Source organism: Vipera ursinii, assembly GCF_947247035.1.
Source record: "Vipera ursinii genome assembly, chromosome: 4".
Taxonomy (NCBI): Eukaryota; Metazoa; Chordata; class Lepidosauria; order Squamata; family Viperidae; genus Vipera; species Vipera ursinii.
In genome coordinates, this window is record NC_139514.1 from 2,217,570 (window position 1) to 2,236,016 (window position 18,447).

An 18,447-nucleotide genomic window follows, 5' to 3' on the forward strand; every position below is an offset into this window, starting at 1 on the left:
AAAAGGTCCGTTGCTAAAGGAGGCGATCGTGAAGTGAATTTTGCCACACTTGTCACCGTTGTTAAGTGAATCACGGCAGTTCTTAAGTTACTAATACGGTCATTAAGCTTCTCAGGTCGTAAAAGGGGAACACATGACACACACACACCCCCCAGAGACCGCGACCGTCGTAAGTATGAATCAGTTGCCCAGTGTCTGAATTTTGATCACGTGAATGTTGGGAAGCTGCAACGTTTTTAAGTGTGAAAAATGGTAAATAAGTCCCTTTTTTGGGTGCCGTTGTAACTTTGAATCGTCACTAAATGAACTGTGGGAAGTCGAGGACTTCCTGTATACAAGCATATATATAAAACAAATATAATATAGTCGACTTACGACTACGATTGAGCCCAGTTCCATTGCTAAGGGAGACAGTTGCTGAGTGAATTCTGTCCCATTTTGCGACCTTCCTTGCCACCGTCGTTAAGCCAATCACGGCAGTTGTTAAGTTAATAACCCGGTGGTTAAGCAAATCCGGCTTCCCTCATTGATTTTGCCGGTCAAAAGGTTGCAAAAGGGGATCACAGGACCCCAGGACACTGCAGTGGTCATTAAGTGAACTATTGTAAGCTGAGGACCACCTATACCAGGGGTCGGCAACCTCGGCTCTTTTATGACTCATGGACTTCAACTCCCAGAATTCCTGAGCCAGCTGTGCTGGCTCAGGAATTCTGGGAGTTGAAGTCCACGAGTCATAAAAGAGCCGAGGTTGCCGACCCCTGACCTATACCAAGGGTAGGCAACCTCGGCTCTTTTATGACTGATGGACTTCAACTCCCAGAATTCCTGGCCAGCCATGCAGGGAAAAAGGAGAAATTTCCAAGCTGAGCCATGTTGGCTGAGGAATTCTGGGAGTTGAAGTCCACAAGTCATGAAGGGGCCATAATTCCCCCCACGCTGGCTCAGGAATTCTGGGAGTTGAAGTCCACAAGTCATGAAGGGGCCATAATTCCCCCCCATGCTGGCTCAGGGATTCTGGGAGTTGAAGTCCACGAGTCATGAAGGGGCCATAGTTCCCCCATGCTGGCTGAGGAATTCTGGGAGTTGAAGTCCGCAAGACATGAAGGGGCCATAGTTCCCGCATGCTGGCTCAGGAATTCTGGGAGTTGAAGTCCACCAGTCATGAAGGGGCCGTAGTTCCCCATGCTGGCTGAGGAATTCTGGGAGTTGAAGTCCACCAGTCATGAAGGGGCCAAAGTTCCCCCACGCTGGCTCAGGAATTCTGGGAGTTGAAGTCCACAAGTCATGAAGGGGCCATAATTCCCCCATGCTGGCTCAGGGATTCTGGGAGTTGAAGTCCACGAGTCATGAAGGGGCCATAGTTCCCCCATGCTGGCTGAGGAATTCTGGGAGTTGAAGTCCACCAGTCATGAAGGGGCCAAAGTTCCCCCACGCTGGCTCAGGAATTCTGGGAGTTGAAGTCCACCAGTCATAAAAGAGCCAAGGTTGCCTACCCCTGGCCTTTGCAGATCTCTGCATCCCCGAAGTCCACTAAGGAAAAGCGAAAGAAGGAAAACCTAAGAGAAATTCTCCTATTTCCCCTTTTAAAAATAAATAAATTGTGAGGCTCCATTCTTTTCTCTCCATTGCCAGGCTAAGAGACGGCGCCAACAAGGAGGTCTTGGGCATCATCGTCTCCTACAAAGTGAAAGTCAAGTTGGTGGTCTCACGAGGCGGGTAAGTACGTACAGTCCTCAACTTATGACCGTAACGGAACCTGAAATTTCCATGGTATTTTATGACGGTCGTAAGATGAAGCAAATCTGATTTTACAAAACTGATTTGCGGCAGTCCAATTTGTCCATCCTGGGCATTTTTTGGACTGGGGGGCGGCAGAAATTAGAAATAAGCACCCGTTTCTGCCAAAAACGTTGCCAATCCACGGTCGGGTGATCCCAGCATGCCACAAATGGTCATAAATGTGAGCCGGTTGCCCCAAATTTGATTACGTGATCTTGGCCATTGGACGTTTGAATCTGCGTCTTAAGGAATTCTTGGGTGGGGGGAGTCCGTCACAACTTCAAATGGTTGTTAAGCAACCGGTTGTAAGTCGAGGAGTTGCTGTAGAGGAAGGCTCTCCAAGCTTAACAACTTTCAGGCTTGCAGACTTCAACTCCCAGAATTCCCTAGCCAGACAAAGTGGGCAGCTTTAAAACTTCTGGACTTCAACTCCCAGAATTCCCTAGCCAGGCAAAGTGGGCAGCTTTAAGACTTCTGGACTTCAACTCCCAGAATTCCCTAGCCAGGCAAAGTGGGCAGCTTTAAGACTTCTGGACTTCAACTCCCAGAATTCCCTAGCCAGGCAAACGTGGCCACTTTAAGATTTATGGACTTCAACTCCCAGAATTCCCTAGCCAGGCAAACGTGGCCACTTTAAGATTTATGGACTTCAACTCCCAGAATTCCCTAGCCAGGCAAAGTGGGCAGCTTTAAGACTTGTGGACTTCAACTCCCAGAATTCCTTTCCCCCTTTCCCTTAACTTCTTCCTTTTCTCTTTCTCTTTTCCTTTCCTCTTGGTTTCCCTTTTTCTTTCTCTTCCCCCTTCATTCGTTCTCTTCTTTTCCCCCTTTCCCTTTCTTTTCCTCTTCCCCTTCCCCTTTCTTCTTTTCCCTTCCTCCTTTCCACTTTCCCCTTCCCTTTCCCTCTCGGTCTGGCTTGGGAAATCCAGCTGAGAGATCCACCAGGCAGGGACCTGGGTGCGAAACCAAAGATCCAGCTTCCCTGGTGTCCAGAGTGGGGTCAAAGGGCGTGGGAATCCAGACAGGTTTCTTGAACCGGCCGTGAGACAAGCATCTTACGTAAGGCAGGCCGTGCCCTTCCCTTGGCGACACCGGTCACTATGACCTATGACCTATGACCTATGACTTGCGGTTTATATATGCCCTGAGAGCTTTGGCCAATAAAGAGTATTTGTTTTGTTCTGTATTCTGTTCTATCCTCTGTTCTGTATTCTCTTCTCTTCTCTTCTGTTCTGTATTCTATTTTATTCTATTCCCTATTCTGTTCTATTCTCTATTCTGTTCTGTTCTATTCTGTTCTCTGTTTTGTTCTTTATTCTGCTCTGTTCTCTATTCTATTTTATTCTGTTCTATATCCTGTTCTGTTCTCTGTTCTGTTCCTCGTTCTGTTCTGTTCTCTATTTTATTCTATTCCCTATTCTGTTCTGTTCTCTATTCTGTTCTGTTCCTCATTCTGTTCTGTTCTCTATTTTATTCTATTCCCTATTCTGTTCTGTTCTCTATTCTGTTCTGTTCTATTCTGTTCTCTATCTCATTATTTTCTCTGTTCTGTTCTTTATTCTGTTCTGTTCTCTATTCTGTTCTGTTGTCTACTCTATTCTGTTCTATATGCTATTCTGTTCTCTGTTCTGTTCCTCATTCTGTTCTGTTCTCTATTTTATTCTATTCCCTATTCTGTTCTTTTCTCTATTCTGTTCTATTCTCTGTTCTCTAATCTATTCTGTTCTGTTTTGTTCTCTATTCTATTTTATTCTGTTCCCTATTCTGTTCTGTTCTCTATTTTGTTCTGTTCTATTCTCTATTCTGTTCTCTATTCTGTTCTATTCTCTATTCTATTTTGTTCTCTGTTCTGTTCTCTATTCTATTTTATTCTGTTCCCTATTCTGTTCTGTTCTCTATTTTGTTCTATTCCCTATTCTGTTCTGTTCCCTATTCTGTTTTGTTCCCTATTCTGTTCTGTTCTCTGTTCTGTTCTACTCTAACCCTCTTCTCTCCTCTCCTTCCAAATGCCAGCTTGCTGGGAGACCTGGCCTCCAGGTAACACCTTTCAGATTCTACCTGGGCTGATCACATGCAGTGTCACTTCCCTCCACCAGGGGCATCCATGGGGAAAGTCAAAAAGGTCAAAAAATTGCCCACAAGGGATGCGGCTGCGGTTGCTAAGCACCGACGCCATCTTGACTTTTCTGACCCCCTCTGTGGAAGGCCCTGCCTTTGCACGCAGAGAACTGATCCCCTTCCTCACCTGCCATCATTTTCTTCATTTTGTTAACCCCTTCAAGCCTTTTCAGCCATTTCACTCTCGATGATTTACAGGGAGTCCTCGGCTTACGACCGCAATTGAGCCTAACATTTCTGTTGCTAAATGAGACGGTTGTTAAGTGACTTTTGCCTCACTTTTACAACCTTTCCTGCCACAGTTGTTAAGCGAATCACTGCAGTTGTTCAATCAGTGACACGGACATTAAGTGAATCACGCTTCCCCATTGACTTTGCCTTGTCAGAAGGTCGCAAAAGGGGGGGGGGTGTCACATGATACTGGGACACTGTGACCGTCATAAATACGAGTCAGTTGCCAAGCGTCTGAATTCTGATCACTTGACCATGGTATGCTGCAACGGTCGTAAGTGTGAAAAACGGTCATAAGTCACTTTTTTCAGTGGTGGTGGGACTTCAGACGGTCACTAAACCGACTGTTATGAATCAAGGACTACCTGTATTTCATTCGATTTGGATGCTAGTTGACACCAGCTAACTCTTAAACCTACAGAATCACAGAATTGAAAGGGACCTTGGAGGTCTATGCCATTCAGAATAAGAGAATTACAGGGTTGGAAGGGATCTTGGAGGTCATCTAGTCCAACCCCCTGCTCAAGCAGGAGACCCTATGCCAGAGGTAGGCAACATTGGCCCTTTTATGACTTTGTGGACTTCAACTCCCAGAATTCCTGAGCCACCCATGCTGAGGGGAAAGTGAGAGGTTTCCAAGCTGAGCCATGCTGGCTCAGGAATTCTGGGAGTTGAAGTCCACGAGTCATAAAAGAGCCATGGTTGCCTAGCCCTGCCCTATGCCATTCAGAATAAGAGAATTACAGGGTTGGAAGGGATCTTGGAGGTCATCTAGCCCAACCCCCTGCTCAAGCAGGAGACCCTGACAGAATGACAGAATAAGTAGAGTCGGAAGGGACCTTGGAGGTCATCTAGTCCAACCCCCTGCTCAAGCGGGAGACCCTATGCCATTCAGAATAAGAGAACTACAGGGTTGGAAGGGATCTTGGAGGTCATCCAGTCCAACCCCCTGCTCAAGAGGGAGACCCTGACAGAATGACAGAATAACTAGAGTCGGAAGGGACCTTGGAGGTCATCCAGTCCAACCCCCTGCTCAAGCAGGAGACCCTATGCCAGGGGTCAGCAACCTGAAACAGTGAAAGAGCCACTTGGAGCCGGTTCCCTCACAAAAGAAAAAACTGGGAGCCGCAAAAAATGTATGCACATGAACGTACATGCTCGCATGCGCAGAACAGGGTTTGTCTGAAGAGTGGAGCCAAGGCGAGATATGCACCTACCCTGCATATTTGAATTGATTGGTTGAACTTTTTTAGTCCCACTTTTTTTTTTTTTGGACTGCACATGGCAGAGGACTGGGAGCCACTGAAAGAGCCGCATGCGGCTCCGGAGCCGCGGGTTGCAGACCTGTGCCCTATGCCATTCAGAATAAGAGAATAACAGGGTTGGAAGGGACCTTGGAGGTCATCCAGTCCAACCCCCTGCTCAAGCAGGAGACCCTGACAGAATCACAGAATAACTAGAGTCGGAAGGGACCTTGGAGGTCATCTAGTCCAACCCCCTGCTCAAGAGGGAGACCCTAACAGAATAACTAGAGTCGGAAGGGACCTTGGAGGTCATCTAGTCCAACCCCCTGCTCAAGCAGGAGACCCTTACAGAATCACAGAATAATAGAGTCTTAAGGATCTGGTGAGTCTTCCTCCCTGAAAAAAAAAGGCTTTCTTTGAATGCTTTGCCCAGAACTGGCGCCAACCTGGCTTCCCGGGAATCCAGCTTTGGAGGCCTGGAGCCCCCGGCCTCGAGAGGATTCCCCCCCAGAGGAAGGAAGCGGGTGCCCGCCATACCCGGGCCTGAGTCCCTAACTCTACGTCTTTCTTTCCAGCGATGTGGCTGTGGAGCTGCCCTTCACCCTGATGCATCCCAAACCGAAGGAAGAGGTCTTGCACCGAGACGGTGAGATTGTGTGTGTGTGTGTGTGTGTGTAGGGGATGGGAGGGGGGGCTCAGCTGGGCCCATGGGTGCAGTGTGGGACCTGGGAAGAGTCCGGTTTGAGAGTTGAAGCCTTTTGGGGGGCAGTTCCAGACTGCAGAGTGAAGGTACAGGTAGTCCTCGTCTTACGACGCTCTGCTTAGTGACTGTTCATAGCATTTACAACGGCAGTGATAAAAAGTGACTTCGCACGCGGGTTGCAGCGTCCCCGCGGGCCCCGTGATCAAAACGCCTGGGAACGGACTCATGTTTACGACCGTCGCAGGGTCCCCGGCGGGAGGGGGAGGGGGCTGAAAGGGTGTCGACGCGATCCCCTTTTTGCGACCAGCCAAGTCACTACGGAAGCCAGATTCACTGAACGACCGTGTTTCTAGCTGAACAGCTGCAGGGATTCACTTAAGCGCCGAGGCACCCGAAGTCGTAAAACGGGGCAAAACTCGCTTAACAACCGTCTTACTTAGCGATGGATCTTTTAGGCTCCATTGTGGTCGTACGTCGAGGACTGCCTGTATTCCAAATCCAGCTTCTGGACTAGTCGGTAGTCGGTTTGGCGGGCGGGGGTCCTCCTTCACGCAACCTGGTTAGTAGTGTTCCTCCCTCACCCACCCCCCCAAACCGCACAAATAATGGCTAATTCAGCATAATCTCCCTGTGCCATTAGAATGGAAGCCAGAAACCGGGGACCTGCTTCTTCTGATGCTGGATGGGGAGCGGAGGCTGAAGGAGCAATTTAGCTGGCTGGGGAATGCTGGGAGTTGAAGTCCACCCCTCCTAAAAAGGTTACGGTGTGGAAAGAGGGCTCCAGATCAACGTTTCTGAACCTCAGCAACTTGAAAATGGGTGGACTTCAATTCCCAGAATCCCCCAGCCAGCTGAATGGGAAGATGGGTGGGCTTCACTTCCCAGAATCCCCCAGCCAGCCGAATGGGAAGATGGGTGGGCTTTACTTCCCAGAATTCCCCATCAAGCTGAATGGGAAGATGGGTGGACTTCATTACCCAGAATTCTCTGGCTGGTTGGAGACTCCTGGGAGTTGAAGTCCAGCCTTCTTAAAATGGCTAAGCTTGGGAAACACTGCTGTGAACCATTGTTTCTCAACCCCAAGAATTTGAAGGTGGGTGGACTTCAACTCCCAGAATTCCCCAGTCAGCTGAATGGGAAGATGGGTGGACTTCAACTCCCAGAATCCCCCAGCCAGCTGAATGGGGAAATGGGTGGACTTCAACTCCCAGAATCCTCCAGCCAGCCGAATGGGAAGATGGGTGGACTTCAATTCCCAGAATCCTCCAGCCAGCTGAATGGAAAGATGGGTGGACTTCAATTCCCAGAATCCTCCAGCCAGCTGAATGGGAAGATGGGTGGGCTTCACTTCCCAGAATTCCCCATCCAGCTGAATGGGAAGATGGGTGGACTTCAACTCCCAGAATTCTCTGGCTGGTTGGAGACTCCTGGGAGTTGAAGTCCAGGCTTCTTAAAATGGCTAAGGTTGGGAAACTGCTGTAAATCATTGTTTCTCAACCCCAAGAACCGGAAGGCGGGTGGACTTCAATTCCCAGAATTCCCCAGGCAGCTGAATGGGAAGATGGGTGGACTTGAATTCCCAGAATTCTCCATCAAGCTGAAAGGGAAGATGGGTGGATTTCAACTCCCAGAATCCTCCAGCCAGCTGAATGGGAAGATGGGTGGGCTTCAATTCCCAGAATCCTCCAGCCAGCTGAATGGGAAGATGGGTGGTCTTCAATTCCCAGAATTCCTCATCCAGCTGAATGAGAAGATGGGTGGACTTCAACTCCCAGAATTCTCTGGCTGGTTGGAGACTCCTGGGAGTTGAAGTCCAGGCTTCTTAAAATGGCTAAGGTTGGGAAACTGCTGTAAATCATTGTTTCTCAACCCCAAGAACCGGAAGGCGGGTGGACTTCAATTCCCAGAATTCCCCAGGCAGCTGAATGGGAAGATGGGTGGACTTGAATTCCCAGAATTCTCCATCAAGCTGAAAGGGAAGATGGGTGGATTTCAACTCCCAGAATCCTCCAGCCAGCTGAATGGGAAGATGGGTGGGCTTCAATTCCCAGAATCCTCCAGCCAGCTGAATGGGAAGATGGGTGGTCTTCAATTCCCAGAATTCCTCATCCAGCTGAATGAGAAGATGGGTGGACTTCAACTCCCAGAATTCTCTGGCTGGTTGGAGACTCCTGGGAGTTGAAGTCCAGCCTTCTTAAAATGGCTAAGGTTGGGAAACTGCTGTAAATCATTGTTTCTCAACCCCAAGAACCGGAAGGCGGGTGGACTTCAATTCCCAGAATTCCCCAGGCAGCTGAATGGGAAGATGGGTGGACTTGAATTCCCAGAATTCTCCATCAAGCTGAAAGGGAAGATGGGTGGATTTCAACTCCCAGAATCCTCCAGCCAGCTGAATGGGAAGATGGGTGGGCTTCAATTCCCAGAATCCTCCAGCCAGCTGAATGGGAAGATGGGTGGTCTTCAATTCCCAGAATTCCTCATCCAGCTGAATGAGAAGATGGGTGGACTTCAACTCCCAGAATTCTCTGGCTGGTTGGAGACTCCTGGGAGTTGAAGTCCAGCCTTCTTAAAATGGCTAAGCTTGGGAAACTGCTGTAAATCATTGTTTCTCAACCCCAAGAACCTGAAGGCGGGTGGACTTCAATTCCCAGAATTGAAGTCCACACTTGTTAAAGTGACCAGTTTTGGAAAAAAAACATGGACACAGCGCATCGCCCAATCTATTGCTCATATGCTTTCTGCGTGGGATGCCGGCCACCAGCTGGTGTCCCCATTGCAATGCAATACTCGATGGGCTGGCAAGTTGGGTGTCTGTTGAGAAGTTACCTGGCTCCTAAGCTTTTTCTAAGGCCTTGACCTGCAAGGGATAGATGAACATCCTCCCCAAAGGACCTTCATGAGGACTACTGTCTTGAGAGGGCTGGCGCGCTGACAAATCAAGTCAGCTGGGCTGCTGTCCAAAGAAACTGATTGGCTGGCTTTGCTTCTTGGTTTCAGCTCCACCAAATGAAGCCCCCATCGACACAAACCTCATAGAACTCGACACAAAGTAAGTCAAAGTGTGTGTTGGTGCGTCTTTGTGTGTTCAGAAGAGCTGCTCACGGGAAAACTGGCTTCTTTTTGCATGTGAGCGACTAGCGCCATTTCAATCCTCTGTCTTCTACAGCAGGGTACTCAACCTTGGCAACTTTAAGACTTGTGGACTTCAACTCCCAGAATTCCTCAGCCAGCCATGCCTGGCCATGCCTGGCTGGCTGAGGAATTCTGGGAGTTGAAGTCCACAAGTCTTAAAGTTGCCAACGTTGAGGACCCTGTTCTCCACGTACAACCATTATTTTAGCGATCGTTGGAAGCTAAAAAAACCACTGGAAATAGCAGATTAAAACCAGTCCTCACTCTTACGACGGTCACAGCATCCCCCAGGATCCTGGGATTGACTAATTTGGATGCTTGGCAACCGGCATATATTTATGATGGTCCCAGTGTCCTAGATGGTGTGATCGCCTTTTGAGACTTTCCCAGCCAGATTTCGACAAACCAAGTCAAGGGGGGAAGCCAGATCCGTTGAACGACCATGTGATTTGCTTAACGACTGCAGCGATTCACAGGTAGTCCTCAGCTTATAACATGTCCCTTACCGACTGTTCAAAATTACAATGGCACGGCCAAAAGCGACTTAGGACTATTTTTTCACACTTACGACCGTTACAGCATCCCCCACGCTCATGTGATCTACAATCGGACGCTCGGCAACTGACTCACATTTATGACGGTCGCCGTGTCCCTGTGCGTGTGTGTGTGTGTATGTGACGCGATCCCCTTTTGCGACCTTCTGGCAAGAAAAGCCAATGAACAACGGTGTTCCTAACTTCACGACTGCAGCGATTCGCTTAACAAACGTGGCAGGAAAAGTCATAAAACAGGGCCAAACTCACTTAACGAATGTCTCGCTCAGCTCAGTTACGGTCGTAAGTCAAGGACTGCCTGTAATGATTGTCAAATCGGGCACCAGTCACTAAACAACCCCTTTGCTTAGCAATGGAAATCCTGCTTCACTTGTAGTTGTATGTTGAGGACTATCCTGCAACCCAAAGATAGTGGATTCGTGGACTCGTGGGTGGGTGGGGGGGTTGGACTGGATGACCTACAAGGTCCCTTCCAATTCTCTGATTCAGATTCGGATTCTGACCCTGTCTCCATTCCAAGATCTGCGACTTGAACCCTTCAACCGCTCACCCTTGAACCCCCAGCCTCCATGTGTTGGATTTGAACCCTCACCCTCGAACCCCCAGCCTGCATGTCCGTTCCTCCTCCTCCTCCTCCTCCTCCTCCACCTCCTCCTCCTCCTCCTCCACCTCCTCCTCCTCCTCCTCCTCCTTTGCACGACCCCCAACTCTTTACCTACTCTGTAGGTAAAGCCAGGAGAACTGCAAGAACGGTTCCACGGGATCGGCGAGGGGGCGTCTGCAGGTAGCTCCATTTTGTGCGAGCGGAACTTTGCACGTACGCCCGCTCGCCCACTGCTCACCCACCTGGAGCTGCGCGTAGGGATTGGGGACCCCTGCCGTAAGTCACCCAAAGTCTCTTTGAAACGAGATGGGCAGCAAATAAATGCAATCAATCAATCAATCGATGTGACCACAGTTCAGGCGCACCGCAACCATGCTCTACTAGGGCAGGGGTCTTCCAACTTGGCCCTTTTGTGACTGGTGGACTTCAACTCCCAGAATTCCTCAGCCAGCATACCTGGTTGAGGAATTCTGGGCGTTGAAATCCAGGGGTCTTCAAACTTGGCCCTTTTATGACTTGTGGACTTCAATGCCCAGAATTCCTTAGCCAGCGTGCCTGGTTGAGGAATTCTGGGAGTTGAAGTCCAGGTGGTCTTCCAACTTGGCCCTTTTGTGATTGGTGGACTTCAACTCCCAGAATTCCTCAGCCAGCGTGCCTGGTTGAGGAATTCTGGGAGTTGAAGTCCAGGTGGTCTTCCAACTTGGCCCTTTTGTGACTGGTGGACTTCAACTCCCAGAATTCCTCAGCCAGCGTGCCTGGTTGAGGAATTCTGGGAGTTGAAATCCAGGGGGTCTTCCAACTTGGCCCTTTTGTGACTTGTGGACTTCAATGCCCAGAATTCCTCAGCCACGCACACATGCCTGACTGAGGAATTCTGGGAGCTGAAGTCCACAAGTCACAAAAGGGCCAAGTTGGAAGAACCCTTCTTTAGAACAAGGGTCTCCAACCTTGGCGACTTCAAGACACGTGGACTTCAACTCCCAGAATTCCTCAGCCAGCTTTGCTGGCTGGGGAATTCTGGGAGTTGAAGTCCACACGTCTCAAAGTCGCCATGGTTGGGGACCCTTGCTTTTAGAAGATGGGATACATTTCATCAATGGGCAAAAAAAACGAGGTAGAGGAGTTTAACCTGTTAATAAATTAAACAATATGTTGCTGGTCAAATATTCAGGATTTGTGGTGATAAAATAATAATAATAATAAAATATTGCACGCCAAAAAAAGAAAGGCGAATGTCCAGCTGAGTTCCCTTTCCGCCCTGCCCACAATTCTCCAGCCCCCTGACCCGTTTCCTTGTGTCCTCTTTTTTCCCCCGCAGCGACGATGACATTGTCTTTGAAGATTTTGCCCGCCAGAGACTCAAATGCATGAAGGACGAGGAAGAGGAGGCCGACGGGACAAACTCGCCGCAGCTGAACGACAGATAAATGGCCCGCTTGCCTTCTCCGTTTCCACTTCGAGCGCCCCAGCACTCCCCCTCCTCTTTTTTTCTATTAAGTTTTGGGAAGTCGCGTTCTTTTTAAAACGTTGAGCCCGGGAGCCTGCGAAGGAGGTGCAGTTCGTCCCCTGGCGAAGGCGGGGCCTGGGTTCGAGGTCACCGTCCGGTCCGAATTCTGCGGACGGGGTCTTAAGAATGAAGCTGCCTTCTCCAGCCACGCTTAGGGCATGCGTGGGCCTGCATGTGTGTCTGTGTGTGTGTGTGTCGGGAGGGGCTGATGGTATCATGACTCCGAGGGTCCTTGGTGCTGTCTGAGCTGGGTGGGTTTTCTTGCAGACGTTTCGTGACACCCAACTCGGTAACGTCATCAGTGCCATTAAGTTGCCAGCAGACGAGAATGCTATCTAGTTGGGTCAGGAAATGTCTGAAAGGAAACATCCCAGCTCAGAGAGCAGCAAGGACCCCACAGTCTTTCTTTCTTTCTTTCTTTCTTTCTTTCTTTCTTTCTTTCTTTCTTTCTTTCTTTCTTTCTTTCTTTCTTTCTTTCTTTCTTTTTCTTTCTTTCTTTCCTTCCTTCCTTCTCCTCCTCCTCCCTCCTAGCACTGATGGTGTTCCCTAGTTGGGCCATGAAATGTCTGCAAGAAAACCACCCAGCTCAGAGAACACCCAGGACCCCACAGTCCTCCTCCTCCTCCTCCCTTCTAGCACTGATGATGTTCCCTAGTTGGGTCATGAAGTCTGCAAGAAAACCACCCAGCTCAGAGAGCACCGAGGACCCCACAGTCCGTCCTTCCTTCCTTCCTTCCTTCCTTCCTTCCTTCCTTCCTTCCTTCCTTCCTTCCTTCCTTCCTTCCTTCCTTCCTTCCTCTTCCTCCTCCCTCTTTGCACTGATGAAGTTACCTAGTTGGGTCATGAAACGTCTGCAAGAAAACCACTCAGCTCAGAGAGCACCAAGGACCCCACAGTCCTCCTCCTCCTCCTCCTCCCCCTCCTCCTCCTACCCCCCTCTACAAATCCCCTCCCTTCTAGCACTGATGATGTTCCCTAGTTGGGTCATGAAACATCTGCAAGAAAGCCACCAAGCTCAGAGAGCACCAAGGACCCCACAGTCCTTCCCCCTTCTCCTCCTCCTCCTCCTCCTCCTCCTCCTCCTCCTCCTCCTCCTCCTCCTCCTCCCTTCTAGCACTGATGATGTTCCCTAGTTAGGTCAGGAAATGTCTTCAAGAAAACAAGCCAGTTCAGAAAGCACCAGGGACCCCATAGTCCTTCCTTCCTTCCTTCCTTCCTTCCTTCCTTCCTTCCTTCCTTCCTTCCTTCCTTCCTTCCTCCTCCTCCTCCTCCTCCCTTCTAGCACTGATGATGTTCCCTAGTTGGGTCATGAAGCGTCTGCAAGGAAACCACCCAGCTCAGGGAGCACCAAGGACCCCAAAGTCTTTCCTTCCTTCCTTCCTTCCTTCCTTCCTTCCTTCCTTCCTTCCTTCCTTCCTTCCTTCCAGCACTGATGGTGTTCCCTAGTTGGGTCATGAAACGTCTGCAAGGAAACCACCCAGCTCAGAGGGCACCAAGGACCCCACAGCCCTCCTCCTCCTCCTCCTCCTCCGTGGATAATGGCAAGAGTCCCCTTCTCTGTAACCAAGTTTAAACTCTATTTTACTAGCTGAATATTGCTACCACCACTGATTTCTTTTGGAACTGAACTGCTTTCTGCTTCTTCAACCCAGCATAATCAGGATGAATCGTCCCGCCAGACAAAAAACCAGAGCTAAAAGGAAGTGGGGTTTGTGGAGAGGAGGAGGAGGAGGAGGAGGACTGTGGGGTCCTTGGTGCTCCCTGAGCTGGATGCTTTTCTTACAGATGCTTTAGGACCCAACTAAGTAACATCATCAGTTCTAGAAGGGAGGGGGGTTTGTGGAGAAGGAGAGATGAGGAGGAGGAGAGGGAAGAGGAAGAGGAGTAGTGTGGGATCCTTAATGGTCTCTGAGCTGGGTGGTTTCCTTGCAGAGGTTTCATGACCCAACTAGGGACCATCGTCAGTGCTAGGAGGGAGGGAGGGAGGAGGAGGAGGAGGAGGAGGAGGAGGAGGAGGAGGAGGAGGAGGAGGAGGAGGAGGAGAACTGCAGGGTCCTTGGCGCTCTCTGAGTTTGGTTGTTTCCTTGCAGACATTTCATGACCCAACTAGGGAACATCATCAGTGTTACAAGGGAGGAGGAGGAGGAGGAGGAGGAGGAGGAGGAGGAGGAGGAGGAAGGACTGGGGGGTCCCTGGTGCTCTCTGAGCTGGGTGGTTTCCTTGCAGAGGTTTCATGACCCAACTAGGGACCATCATCAGTGCTAGAAGGGGGGAGGAGGAGGAGAAAAGGAGGGAGGAAGGAAGGAAGGAGGGAGGGAAGGAAGGAAGGAAGGAAGGAAGGAAGGAAGGAAGGAAGGAAGGAAGGAAGGAAGGAAGGAAGGAAGGAAGGAAGGAAGGAAAGATTGTGGGGTCCCTGATGCTCTCTGAGCTGGGTGGTTTCCTTGCAGATGTTTCATGACCCAACTAGGGAACATCATCAGGGCTAGAAGGGGGTGGGGTTTGCGAGGAGGAGGAGGAGGAGGAGGAAGCAGAGGTACACTGATTTAAGCTTTCCCACGCTCCTCCAGCGCTGTTAATCCCACAAGCTGACTGACCTCTGATTTCAAATTCTCCCTCTGTCCCTTACGGTCCCCCAGGACCGAGCGCCACATTCCCGGCCATGTGACACCAGGTCACCATCTCTCCTCCAGCAGACCCAACTTCCTGGCTGGCAACTTCATCACACACACAGACACACACACACACACACACACACACACACACACCACTCTTTGCAAAAGCCAGGACACAATGAAGCACAAACACCCCAGCGAGGTGTCTCACTCCCTTTCCCAGCTCTTCAAAAATTGCCCCAGGTTTGCCCTTCCTCCCCTTTCGGGCGAGTGTCTACAATGAGTTGTGTCCCCACAACCTTCTCCCCACGTGCGACAAGGGTGTCGTGACTGCACACTTCCAGTCGTCCCGTCCATTCCGGATTTTCTTGGCACTGCAGGTAGCCCTCGACATACGACCCCAATTTTGCCCCAAAATTCCAGCTTCTGAGCGGGTTTTGCTCCGTTTTACGACCTTTGTTCCCACGGTCCTTAACTTGTTAAGTTAGTGACACGGTTGCTAAGCGAATCCGGCTTCCCCCGTGGACTTCGCTTGTCAGAAGGTCGCAAAACGGGATCGTGTGAGACACACACACACACGCCCGGCACAGGACAGCTGTGATAAATACGAGTCAGTTGCTGAGCGTCCGAATGTGTCGCAACCGTGGGATACTGCCATGGTCGCAAGTGTGAAAAACAGTCGTAAGTCACTTTTTTCCAGTGCCGTTGTAACTTTGAACAGTCACTAAGTGAATTGTTGTAAGTCGAGGACTACCTGTATTTATTTTTTAAAAAACACGATGAGAACATGACCAGAAGAGAAGTAAACATACACACACACACAAGCCACATAATTTTGTACAAAACTTTTGTACGCTAGTGGTCTCCTAACTGGACGTCCAGTTCATCTCTCTGGTCAAATGCTTCCTGCAGATCTAGAGAACTGGAGAACACACATGGTGGGCAATATATGACACAATACGTGTGACAGTGTGCACAACAGCACCACAATCACAACGAGGGAAATCCTTCCATCCCCGCTTAGACAGGGCAGAGGGACTTCTTCCAAATATCTCGCCTAATTGTTTTCAATTTCATCCAGATGGGTCAAAAAGAGGTAAAGTTGTTTGCCCAAAATTGATGACGATTGATGAGAATACAGGCGGTCCTCGCTTTATGACGATTCATTTAGTGTCCACTAGAAGTTACAGAGGCGATGAAAAGAAGTGACCTGTGACTTTTTTATTATTTACAATTGTTAAGAAGTGTAATTTACACTTTCTCTAACAGGGGTCTTCAAACTTGGCCCTTTTATGACTTGTGGACTTCAACTCCCAGAATTCCTCAGCCAGCATGGGGGAACTATGGTCCCTTCATGACTCGTGGACTTCAACTCCCAGAATTCCTTAGCCAGCGTGGGGGAACTATAGCTCCTTCATGACTCGTGGACTTCAAATCCCAGAATTCCTGAGCCAGCATGAGGGAAACTTTTGCCCCTTCATGACTCGTGGACTTCAACTCCCAGAATTCCTGAGCCGGCATGAGGGAAACTTTGGCCCCTTCATGACTCGTGGACTTCAACTCCCAGAATTCCCGAGCCAGCATGGGGGAACTGTGGCCCCTTCATGACTCGTGGACTCCAACTCCCAGAATTCCTGAGCCAGCGTGGGGGAAACTATGGCCCCTTCATGACTGGTGGACTTCAACTCCCAGATTTCCTCAGCCAGCCAGGCATGGCCAGGAATGGCTGGCTGAGGAATTCTGGGAGTTGAAGTCCACGAGTCATGAAGGAGCCATAGTTCCCCCCATGTTGGCTGAGGAATTCTGGGAGTTGAAGTCCACAAGTCATAAAAGGGCCAAGTCTGAAGACCCCTGCTCTTTAACTTACAACCGTTGCAGCGTCCCCGTAGCCACATGATCAAGATTTAGATGCTTGGCCACAGACTCATATTTGTGACGGTCACAAGGTGCCGGGTGTCCCCTTTTGGGGACTTTCTGATGAGCAAAGCCAATGGAGGGAGCCAGATTCAACTAACGACGGTGTTACTCACTTAACAACTGCAGGGATTCACTGAAGAACTGTGGCAAGGAAGGTTGTAAAAGGGGGCAAAATACACTTAACAAATGTCTCACTTAGCAACGGAAATGTTCGGCTTCATTGTGGTTGTAAGCCGAGGACTTACCTGGGCTCGTTGATCTGTGCTCTTCCAGACTTCTGGGGCTCCCCACTGACGCCCGCCCCCTTAAGGCTGATTGTGGGGTGAAATAGGGGTCCAATGCAGGGAGTCCTCACGTTACGACCACAATGGAGCCCAAAGCTTAATGTTGCTAAACGGAACATTTGTGAAGCGAGTTTGCCCCTTTTATGCCTTTTTCCCCCCTCACTCTTGTTAAGTGGATCATTGCCTTTGTTCAGTTAGTGACACGGTCGTTAAGCGAAGCTGCATTCCCCCCCATTGAGTTTGCTTGTCAGAAGGTCACAAAAGCGGATTGTGTGACCCCGGGGCGCTGCAACTGTCATAAGTACATGCCAGTAGCCGAGCATCTGAATTTTGATCAGGTCTTAAAGTCACTTTTTTCAGTGTCGTCGTAACTTTGAACGGTCACTAAATGAGCTGTCGTACGTCGAGGACTACCTGTGCAGCCAGCCCGGCCCGGCCCCCCTCCTCGGCAGGCGGGGAGGAGATCTGCCCACCCGCCAGCCCCCAGTGACTCCCTTCATCCTGTCCTCGGCTTGGCTTCTGTTCCATTTCTGTGACGGTTTGTGTGGTTTTTGTCAAATAAATTATTCTAGTTTATTAATCTGAGCGACGTTTCCCGCTTCCCTTGAATGGGCGCCCGGCGTCATTGCTCCCCTCGGTGGGCAGGAGGGACCGGCTGGCTTCTGGGACCGGCCTGGATGAGTGCGCAGAACGGAGAGGGGGAAGTTGCGGTAGCCGCCACACACTCGGCTGCGTCACACAACGTGCTTTTTCAAACCGGTTCTCAAGGCTGCCGCTGCACATCCACCACGCTAAATCTAGTTAGCTTCGATCTTGGTTTCTTTTTTCCGGTTTTTTTTAGCAAGTTGGGCTGAGTTAGGGGGGTGTGTCAAATTATTCTCCAAAGCACCCGAGGGAAAGACGAGAAACCATGGTTGGAAACTTGACCAAAGAGAGAAGCAACCTGGAATTAAGGAGAAACTTCCTGACAGTGAGGACAATTAACCAGTGGAACTCCTTGCCACCAGACGTCGTGGGTGCTCCATCACTGGAGGTTTTCAAGAAGAGGCTGGAGAGCCATTTGTCTCAGATGGTATAGGTTGTCCTGCTTGAGCTGGGAGGGGGCTGGACTAGAAGACCTCCGAGGTCCCTTCCAGCTCTATCCGATTCTATCCAGACGGTTTCAACTTTAGCAGCCTGAAGGTGAGTGGACTTCAACTCCCAGAATTCCCCAGCCAGCCATGGAAGGAGGCGGGAACCAGGAGAGGACAAGTGGGAAAGTGAGGCAGGGCCCTACGGACACCCCACACCCAGTTTTCTGTGCAGGAAACACAAATGCACAAATGCTACACAAAAAGCCCTTTCTGGTTCCTCCGACACAAGGCTTCACACGTTCTTTGACACAATTGCGTGCAGGGATTTTGGAATGAGTTCAACAGACTGGATGTACATCTTGTCAAAAATGGCCTAGGATCTCCTGCTTGGGCAGGGGGTTGGACTAGATGACCTAAAAGGTCCCTTCCAACTCTTCTACTTGTGGCAAGGGGTTTAAACTCAGGCCCTCCTCCGCTGACCACCACAGCTGAGCCAGCTGCTAAACGAGAAAAACGGGATGTTTTGCCCCATTTCACGACCTTTCTGGCCACCGTTGTTAAGTGAATCACTGCTGGGGTTAAGTCAATAGCACAGTCGTTAAGCGGAATCCGTCTTCCCCATTGACTTTGCTTGTCGGAAGGTTGCAAAAGGGGATCGCGTGACACACACACACACACACACACCGGGC

General features: G+C 50.0%; 1 protein-coding gene across 1 annotated transcript in view; it reads left to right on the forward strand.

Annotated features, from left to right (window-relative positions):
• The window catches only part of ARRB1 (arrestin beta 1), a gene marked incomplete at its 3' end in the record, with an annotated part of 88,621 nt that extends 76,829 nt beyond the window's left edge, over positions 1–11,792 (forward strand). The window contains exons 12-16 of the mRNA XM_083362159.1: positions 1,633–1,716; positions 3,793–3,816; positions 5,948–6,018; positions 9,073–9,124; positions 11,684–11,792. Coding sequence (XP_083218285.1) covers positions 1,633–1,716; positions 3,793–3,816; positions 5,948–6,018; positions 9,073–9,124; positions 11,684–11,792 — 340 coding nt within the window. The remainder of the gene's footprint in view (positions 1–1,632; positions 1,717–3,792; positions 3,817–5,947; positions 6,019–9,072; positions 9,125–11,683) is intronic.
• Positions 11,793–18,447: the final 6,655 nt, after the last annotated feature.